The sequence below is a fragment of the Molossus molossus genome, unplaced genomic scaffold, assembly GCF_014108415.1.
Source record: "Molossus molossus isolate mMolMol1 unplaced genomic scaffold, mMolMol1.p scaffold_m16_p_5, whole genome shotgun sequence".
In the NCBI taxonomy this organism is placed as follows: domain Eukaryota; kingdom Metazoa; phylum Chordata; class Mammalia; order Chiroptera; family Molossidae; genus Molossus; species Molossus molossus.
The window spans coordinates 51,675,844-51,686,116 of NW_023425388.1; the positions used below are offsets into that span (position 1 = coordinate 51,675,844).

Sequence of the window (10,273 nt, forward strand, 5' to 3'; positions counted from 1 at the left end):
GCCCCCACTTTATACTATTCAGCAATCTTCCACCAAGGTTGATTTTCTAAAGCACAGATGTGACCATGCTGCTGCACTGTGCCTGCCGGGTAAAGCATCTGCTACTGGGATGGCTGATGAGCCCTTTCTGATCTAATGCTGCTCTGCCTGTCCAGCTTTATCTCAGTGCCAACCATGCTTTGGCATCATTCTGGGAAAACACCATGCCCATCCAGTCCCCTTGTACATTTCTCACCTGATTGTCTTAATTCTCCTCTACCATCCAGCTCAAAGCTTCCCGGGCTATGGAGTATCCTTCACTGCACGGCTCCCAGCAGTACATGCTTCCATTAGAGCATGGATCACACTGCACTGCTTTGGAGGTGCAGCCCCTGGAGTTAGATGTGTTTGGGTTCAAATCCCAATTCTCCTGCTTACTGGCCATAGAAGCTTGGGTAATTATCCTCACTGAGCTCCAATGTCCTCATATGTAAAATGGAGATTATAATATCTAATTATAGGACTCAGATGAGCATTCGATATGATGGACTGAATGCTCTAGAGTAGAGTGTGATATATAATAGATGATGACTGAATGGATGAATGGAAGTGGGCCCGCAGTCTTATATAGCCCAAAAAGTCAGTGCTGGGGAAGTAGACCAGCATTTTAGGATTAATAGTTACATCTTTGCTAATCAGAAAGCCGTTCCTCCCATCCCTCTGTGCCAGGTGTACAGATGCATATAAGTGTATATGTACATACACATGAATTTTTGAGTGTGTAAACACAAGATAACTACATACATAGACTTTCTAGTTTTCTCATATAATGTTCACATAAAAGGTAAGTAGGTAAGTGCAAAAAGGCCTAGAAGGTTATCAGCAGGGTATGAATAGTGGTTATTGCTGAAGTGGGAATATGAATGTTCTTTTATTTTTATTTATACAAAATGCTCAAATTTGTCGAGAAGGATCTGTACTATTTTTTTTTTCAATAAAAATAAGACAACAGAATTATTTAAATTTTTTTTCCAAGGCCCTTACAATGGCAACATATGAGATGCAACTAAGGAGACAAAATGTTTTAATCCAATTGTCAGGGTCAATATTTTTTAAAGCAATCTGTTGGAGGAAGGGCCCCAGAGGCAGAGAAGGGAAGACATAAGTTCATGTGTGCAGTGAACTCGGAGGGAAGCTGAGTCTAGAAACTCACTTGTTGGGCCCAGGCAGCCCCACTTTCAAGCGAGGAAATATACCAACGTCAGCAGGGCAGGGAGTTCTGGCTCAGTGCTGCCTGGAGAGGGGGCAGTGCTGGTCCTGGGTCAGCAGCCCTAGGTTCAAGTCCAAACTCTGACTTCATTTATCTGACCCATCTTGGGGAAGTCATGTAAGGTTTCAGTTTCTTCATCCGTTCGATGATAATATGACTTCCCACAGGGCTGCTCTCAGATAAAAGAGGGTTGGAAAGTGCTTTATTAACTGTCCAGCCCTAGGCAAACATTAGTTATGATTACTCCATCATGCTGCTTCCCGAAAAGCAGGGGTTAGGAGTGAGCCTTGCCTCCCAAACCCGGCTTCCCTGCAATAGCGACGTCCAGATTGTGCAAGGCTCAAAGGTCAACTTTCTCCATGTCTGCTTTTTCCAGATCACATGGAGGAGACTCTGAGCCTCCTACTGTAGGTCTGTCAAGGGCCAGCTGCTGACAGCCCCAGGGGCCCAGAACCATGTGGGGTAGACAACTCATTAGTGTGGGAGGAAGGCCTGCAAAGCTTTCTGTTCAATTTTGTTTGCATCCCAAAACACTTGAACATATGAAACAAATAGCTCCTTGCACATAATGGGCTTGAGCATATGCTTGCTTGTTTTAGGGGCTGCGAATCAAAGGATGTAAGTGGTGGCTTTCATTCCCCCTCACGCTCTCTGAGTGTTTTTGGCTTCTGATACACCAGGCACTGGCTGTACAATTCCTGACACCTGCTATCTATTCTCCAGCTAATCAAAAAAGTTTAGCAACGTTTGCTCGAAATGTCAAAGTAATGCCGAAAGGTGGGATTTCAGAGGCTCCACTGTGGGAGCAGGCTATCGGGAATGATCCAAATGCCCGTGTAGATCAGTGACTGTGCCATGAGTAGTCTCTATCCTCTCCATTCACTCCCCTCACGTCCACCTATACCACACCCAGACTGTTTCTGAGTAGAAGAGTTGAAAGGGACTGTAGAGATCCCTTTGACAACACCCTTATTTGATGGATGATGAAAAGGATACCCCAAGAGGTGACAGTTCATATCCAATACCATATGGCGAACTAGCTTCAGCAGAAGAAGGGAGTAACCAAAGCTCACAGAGGAAGCTGGGTCCATGCCCATATGCCTAGGCATCTGGCCAAAGCAATTAATCCTGTGAAAAATAATTCAAAAACCCATGGCTTTATGTGAAGAATTTTTAAAAAGATACTAATAGCAAAGCCCCTCCTCAACAGATTCTAGTTTAATTGGTCTGGAGTGAGGTCTGGTCCTTGGCACTTTAAAGCGCCACAGATGATTGTAATGTGCAGCTACAACCGAGAGCTGCCCGTGTAGAGTGTGACTTGGTTGAGAGTCTGTTGGAATATAGTAGAAAAAAGTCTTGGAGTTGGAACCCAAAGACCCAAGCTTAAGTCTGAGCCTTTCAAAAGGCTTTGGGTAAATTGTTAGCTGCTTTTAGCCTCACTTTTCCATCCTTCCTCACCTTATCAAACAGTCTGAAGACCAGAAGAGAGAGTGCCCATTACAGTGTTTTGCAAACTCCGAAGTTCGAGGTAAGGCTCTTTGAAAACCTCTAGTGGAACGTGTTTCCAATACAACTTTCGCTATTTAACAACTGAATTCAATCCAGCCAATATTTATTGAATGCCTTATAGGAAACAGGGAGTATGCTAGGTACTGGCATACAAACATGAGCAAGACATAGATTCCGTACCCTAAGCCGCATTCAGTCTTGGAAGAGGAGGTGGACATTTAAACAAGGAAGTGTTACAAAGACAAGAAGAGGTGTGGCCCCAGAGGACAGAGAGGGGCCAAAGGAAGGGATGCTTACTCTGGGGATGCTGGCTAGGGAAGAGGAGGTGGTGTTCGAGCCAGCTGGAGCAATCAGGTACCCTTGGTAGAAAATAAGGGGAAGGGATGTTCTGGGTTCAAGAACGAGTAAACCCAAAGACACAGAACTGTTCATCAGCCCTGTAGTTTGGGGTGACTGGGGCTTTGGGTGGTAGGGTGGGATTCAAATAGCAAACAGATGCATCAAATTGTCATTGCATGTAGATGGCACACATTTCATCTCTTTTAGGAGAAAGGAAAATGAACTTAGATGGCAGATCTAAAATTACAATGAATTTTCAAAGAACAGAATGATTGAATGAACCTTAAAGACCTGATTCCCTCTCTGAACCCCAGGTAATGTGAGTTCAAAGAGTTGACAGTCTGAAGCCCCTTCTGGACTCAGACCCAGAAAAGTTGCTAGGTGACTTTACAACAGGGAAGCAAATAGAACCTCTTTTTCCACTGAGAAAACATTAATGGGAAAAGAGGTGTTTAGGACTTCACATACCTGCTTCAGGGTTTTTCTTTTTTGGTATTTTTTAAACAGCATTAACACTTATAAGAAGTAAAAATAATTATGGTGGTAGGGTTTTGAGACTTGCAGAGAAAAACTTACAAGGAATGTTTGATGTAGGAAGGGTCAAGTAACTTAACTATAGGCTGAGGAACTGGAAATGTTGAAGAGCATAAAAACAATTAGAATTTAAAGCCCTTGGTTCAGAACTCCAAAGGCTCCTTTAAGCAAAATTGTGGTGTCCCTGTAAGAGCCGGCTGGTGCATTTCGTAGCCAGATTCATGCCACCGGCTGCCTCTGATTTCAATGAGAAAATTAGAAATTTATAGAAAACTGTTAAACCGGTTTTTAATTTTCAAAATTGAGGTTTTAACCAGCCAGCTACTGATGGTTTAAGAAACCACAGAGCTGAGCTCTGGGAAGCGGGTTTCTTTTCCGGTCAGAGCAAATAAACATGCAAACACATACCTAACTCACAAAGAGTTGGGAGAGATGAACCGATTCTCTCTGCAGAGGAGGAAAACAAACCAACCAACAGTGAGCCTGTGGGCCACAGGAGGAGAGTCCGTGGCCAGCAGGCAGCACCCTGCGCTGGCAGAGGGAGAAATCTGAGCCTCAGCGCGCTGGGCAGGACCTGCACAAAGTCTCCCGTTTCAAGTTGCTTGTCTCCGGAGTCCCGGGGAAGGCGCCCAACCCACGTCTTTGCTCAGAGCCCCAAGGATTGATAAGAAACCCTTTGTACCACCTACAGGACACAAAGGTGAGTCAGCCCAGAGACAAGGTCAGTCCCTACAGGGCCACTTGACACCTGGACCCTGAAGGGACACTGTCCCCACTCCTGCCCGGGCACTCACCTCATTTTCCTGCCTTGGGTGCTCCTGGCTGCCTGGCTTTGGTCCCCCGGCCTGAGTTGTCTGTGAGCTCGTCCCCGATGTGGTGTCAGCGATGCCTTATCTTTGTTCTGAGGTCCCTGTGTGTCTCTGGAATTGGCTGGCATTCTCCATTCAGGTCACGCCTTCCCCTGCCTGCAACAGATCCCCTCTCCCCCTCTCCCTCTGCCTTTTCCTCTCTCTCTCCCTCTTTCTCTCCCCCCACCCCGCCTCTCACTGGCTCTTACACACACTCAGAGGAACCTGACAGAACAGAATCTGTCTTCCTGAAGAGACTGCTCCTCCAGTTCCCCCCTTTATCCTGCATGGCTGGCTCCAGTCCCTGAGAAAATAACTGAGAGGCTCAAATAGGTATTCCTCTCTCTCTCTCTCTCTCTCTCTCTCTCTCTCTCTCTCTCTCTCCCTCTCTCTCTCTCTGTGTGTGTGTGTGTGTAGAAGGTGGAGGGGGACAAAGTCTAATTTCTCTTCAGTCTCCCTTGCCAGATGGCTATAGTTTTCTGCTCTTTTTTTGGGACACCGGCAAAAAGACACCAACTAAACAGAAATAACCACTAAGAAGGCAATTCTAACATCTACACTGGGAAAGAAAACAGATCCCAAATACTACAGGTTTTCCTGTGAGCAGAGCCGCTGGCCCGGAAGGTTCTGGAGCATAGATCCTGCAGTTGGCTCCTTGTTTCTTTCCACTTAAACACTGAACTTGTACTGTTTACCAGCTCGGAGGGTGCAGAGGGCTAACCTCGCACCCAGGGGTGTAGAAAGAGCCAGGCCTGTATACATGTCTGTGTGCAGGTTTGTGGAGAGATTGGCACCAGACCTAAGCCGAGCTGAACAGCAGGAAAAGCACTCCCTTACAACAATGACAAGCAAAAGGGTGTAAAATCTAGATTTTACTGAGGACCTTGACTGCATTAGGCACAGAGCGATGCACAAGTGTCATCTCAATTACTCCCACAAACGTGTGAGGGTCATACCATCATACTCATTTTACAGATGAGAAAACTGAGGCTCGGAGAAGCTACATGACTTGCCAAGATTACCCAGCTCTTTGCTACTCCTTACTGCCATTACCACTAACAGTTAACATTTATTGAGCACTATGCCTCAGGCACTGTTCTGCTAATGTGTTAATTCCCTGCAATCATCTCTATACCTCATATAGGTGGGTAGTAATAGTATCTTCATTTTAAAGATGATGAAACTGCCAAGACAGGTCAAGTAACTTACCCAACAAGGTCACACAGCTAGAAAGCAATGAGAAAAAAATCTGAGCTGTAACTTATTTATTGTACGGCTTCTCAGTGATGTATTATAATGAATATGACATTTCAAGTCCACACAACATTCACAGAGAAACTCAATTTGAGTTATTTTGAAAACAGGGTTAGACTCAGTCAGAACTTAGATGCGATTTTTCTGTTCTAAGCTAGTTGTGCACTTTAGCCCCAATACTGAACATCTGCAGTTCTGTTTTCTTAGAAAATGGGGGTTGCTATGAAACGTGAGATTATACTTGTGGAGTGCTTTTTAGCTATGCAGCGGCATACCCAAGAAAGAGTTACCACTGATTCCAACCAAGGGGGTACATGCATGCACTCTCAACCCTGCTTTGTCATATTTTAGGGAACAGTGGCTTCAATCTTGCTAAAATTCTCCTTGCTCCATCTTCTCTCCAGTTTCTCTATTTTAACACTTTCAAATGTCAGCCTTGCCAAATCTGGCATGATTAAGAGGCTGTGGTCAATGATGTGGGTGCAAGTACATGGGACGAGAAAATAGGTTTGTTCTCAGGCACTGTTTCAACAAAATTTTGCTTTGTGTTTCAGGCATAATAGAAACAACCCCTTAAAAGTCCCATTAAGAAGACTCACAGGCTCCTTCGACATCAAATAACTCACAAAACAACATTTTAATGATTTAAGTGTAAATGAATCAGAAACACATGGACTACATTTCTCTTGGAACACACAAGGGTTTTAAAACTGAAGGAGAAAGAACTTGGCGCAAGGCACACTGTCTGTGCAGAGGGCCCTGCTCATTGAAGATGTCCCCTCCATTCATGCTGCAGCCGAGCTGGCCCTCTCCTAACTTAGGGCGCATAGAGGGGAATGCAGTCATTTGTCTTGGGCACGAAGGGGAGAACCTAGGGGGGAAAGCCATCAGCTTCTCCTTGTAAGGTGTCATAGAGCAACTGAGCCTCCAGGAATAATTTCCTGGCCATGTTTTTACAAGGCTGCCAATGTTCAATGGGAGGCATTTGAAATATGTTGTACGCCAAAGTTCTGCCAATACACAGCAGATCTGATGTGTTCTTCCTTGGGAGTGAGCCAATGCTCTGATGGAATCTGTGTGGAAACAGGCACCATGTGGCTTAGGAATGATTTGGGTGGGCTTTGGAGCAGTTTCCCATTGGGTTAGATCGCATTGGTGATATTGTCCTGTGCTTTCGGAAAAAACTCCCTGTGAAGTCATTGATAGATGTGGAAGCGGGAGCAATGGACGTGGTCTGAAAGTAGGCAGCTAACTTATGTGTGACCTTGGGCAGGTCATCTAGGTTCTCAACCAGGGGAGAGGGAGGAGGGGCATCAGTTTGCTCCACTGTGAAATCAGGGGATTGGACTCTTCTGAGATCATGAACACATATAGATGTGGCTTGCAGACTATGGCATGCTATTGCAGTGAAGGTGGTCAGGTGGATTGCTAATGACCTGTAAGGCAAGTCGAAGAGTCCAGAGTGGTTCTCTGATCTTGACACTGTTGTCATATTAGTATCCCATTAGCCAGAATTCTAACATAGGTATTCACAACAATAATTTTTAAGAAGATTCAGCTAGTTTTTAAAAAAGTTTCACCAAAAGGTTTAAAATATGCATACAAGGAACTAACAGTATGATATTTAGGATAATAAAGTTATAGAATGACAGATGTGGGCTCAGCACCCCCAGGTTATAGTCAGGGTGAGGGACCAGAAAACGACTACGAAGAGGGTAAATGCCACAGCATTCCTACCACGAGAAAGGACTTAGTTTACATGTTCTACTGAAGTATTTATTATATGCAGCTCCTGAGACGGGACCTTCTGGAATTCCATGAATGTGTTAGAAAAATGTATGGAATTTGGGCAATGGGTTTTTGTTGGCAAAGTCTGAAATCCAAGCTTCCTATAAAATATCTAAGAAACTGATAAGTATCCCCAAAGAACATAGCTTAGAATTAAGATTTGTGTTATTGAACACATTGACTGACAGTATGCTGAGAGTCATCACTTCAGAGCCTATCAGATTATCTGAATCATCTGGAGAATTTAAAACATACAATTCCCAAACTTTATCCCAGATTCATGAATCTTGGTTGGAGATCCTAATGCTGTAATTTAAAAAACTCCCATGACTTCTATGGCATAATCTTTACATTTTGGGTGCACATAACATGATGGTGCATCTTGTAATTGATGGCATTTTGGATTTGATGAAACATTCTTAGTATGTGCCAGCTACTTCCATATACATTACTACACATATATTCCCATCTTTTTACAGATGATGACACAGCTTCAGAGAGACTAAGTGTGTCAGCAGGAGGACAACCAATATTTAGAGCCCAGGCTTCCTGACCCCCAGTTCAGGAATCTTTCCTTTCATCTGCAAACTCCTGATCCTGCCTGTGGACTTCAAACATCCATGAGCCTTGTTGTCATGTGACTGCAAGATTTTGGGGAAGGAAAAATAGCTTCTACTAAATAAATAAACAAAATATTAGGCTCTTTAATGGACTGAACTGGGTCCATCCCAACTGCATATATTGAAGCAAGCCCTAACCCTCAGTACCTCAGAATATGACTATTTAGAAATAGTCTCTGAAAAGGTGATTAAGTTAAAAGTGGGGTATCAGGGTCTAATATAATTGGTGTCCTTATAAGAAGATGAGATTAGGACACAGACAACACAGGAGAAAACATGGGAAGAGACTACAAGAAGGTGGCCACCTGTGAGCCAAGGAGAGATACCTCAAAAGAACACCTTGATCTTGGACTGCTAGTCTCCAAAACTGTGAGAAAAGACATTTCTGCTGTTTAAGCTGCGCGGTCTGCAGTAGTGTGTTATGGCAGCTTTAGCAAATGAATACAGGCTCTCTTACAGAAGGTTCTCCGAAAGCATGAAACACATACCACCAGTGGTGTCAAGCCGGGTGCAGGTGCCATACGTATGGAATTAATAAACGCTGTTTGGTAGGTAATAAGATAAACCTTGACCAATGCTGAAATAGAGAGAATTCATTTTCTTTACATAGCAAGAAGTGAGGAGGTAGTTAGTTCTGGGGCAGCTGCTCGACCTTGTTTTCTTTCTTTCTGCTCTGCCAAACTTAGGATTTGGGCTATTGTTGGCATGCTTGTCACCTCATGGTTACAAAATGGCTGCAGTAACTCCAGATGTCATGTCAATATCTAAGCAGAAAAGAAGAAGAAAGAGGAAATGGTAGCCTTGGGGGACTTTTCTTTATGTGTGACAGGCCAGAGCTGGGTGCCACAGCCCCCATAACTTCCAGGTTTCACAGCTTATGTAGTGGAAGCAGGCAGTAAAGAAGACAGGGGTTGCAAATGGGATTGTATGAGTCAATCTTCGGGGTTCGTCACCATCATATGCCAAAAAAGTCCTGCCTTTTACATTTCTCCTGCACTCCTGATATTGCAAAGAAAGGCAGTCTCAAGGTGGTGCCACTATGCCATGTGTGATGTCTTCCCTTTTCACAAGGAAAAGCAGGCCTCAAGTTCAGAGTCCTGTGGAGGCAATAGTATCCGCTAGAATTTAACAGTTTTTTATTCGTTGTCTTCATTTTTACATTTATGGCAGTACCATTATTTTCAAATATGTGGATTTTAGTTAAAAAATAAATCCAGATTTGATTTGAATAAAAACTATTAAAAATAATAACGTAGGTGGTATTTATGCATATGAAAATCTATCAAGATAAATGACATGTTGGGTGGCTGCTCCAGAGGGTGGACTCATGGTGGAAGAGGACTGACCTGTGAGTCAAGATGCCAGGAATCGTGGCCACACTTTGCCTCAGCCCAGGGTGAAGCCTTGAGCTTTTCGTCTGAGTTTCTCATTCACAAGAATAATGTTGGACTAGGCATTCTGATTTATTTATTTTTAAGTACCTTCCTACTCAAACCCTTCACGGCATCTCTGTTTCAGTGTGTGGAACGATACCGATTGCACCACTATTGAGACTAGATTAAAGGTTAGAAGATTTCAAAGTAGTTTTAAAAAGAGGGTGACCTCTAAGGTAGAACAGAAAAAGATGTTTCCAAGAAGAATACTTCTCTGCTGTGACTCATTTTCTCCTCAAAATAGCCAGTAAAAGCCATACATTATCATCTCTCTTTTACTTACATGATTAATGATATCAAGATGAGGTAATTTAGACCCAGAGGCGATATATGCATTGCCCAGGGTGGGGCTGAGACCATGAACTCAGATTTCTATCCTCCCCTGTTCTTGTATATTAGTTGCAGGCCACTCTATTTGAGACTAAGTACTTTAAAAAGTAACTTACTTTTTTTTTTTTTTTTTTTTTAAGACCCTTGCCTAACCAACGCAGCCCTGCTCTCTCCCACACAGGATTATCAAATAAAGAAGTATGCTAAGGTGTTTTGACCTCTCCTGAGAAGCAAAATCTTTATGCATTCTCAGCTGCCATTAGGCTTATGAATTCTAGAACCTCCTTTGATCTCTATATAAGAAGGGCTACCTTGTCTTTTCCCACCTCTCAGCCCAAATTGATTTCTTTTCTCTTTCTCATTCTTCTC

At 43.6% G+C, this 10,273-nt stretch overlaps 1 protein-coding gene across 3 annotated transcripts in view; it reads right to left on the bottom strand.

Moving 5' to 3' along the window:
* The window catches only part of MASP1 (mannan binding lectin serine peptidase 1), a 58,462-nt gene extending 53,733 nt beyond the window's left edge, over positions 1 to 4,729 (bottom strand). The window contains exon 1 of one of the 3 annotated variants that reach the window (XM_036242852.1): positions 4,426 to 4,652. In XM_036242852.1, coding sequence (XP_036098745.1) covers positions 4,426 to 4,568 — 143 coding nt within the window. In that variant the 5' untranslated portion in view covers positions 4,569 to 4,652. Of the gene's footprint in view, positions 1 to 4,425 lie in introns of all 3 variants that reach the window. The other 2 variants (XM_036242854.1, XM_036242855.1) reach the window with 2 other exon arrangements.
* Positions 4,730 to 10,273: the final 5,544 nt, after the last annotated feature.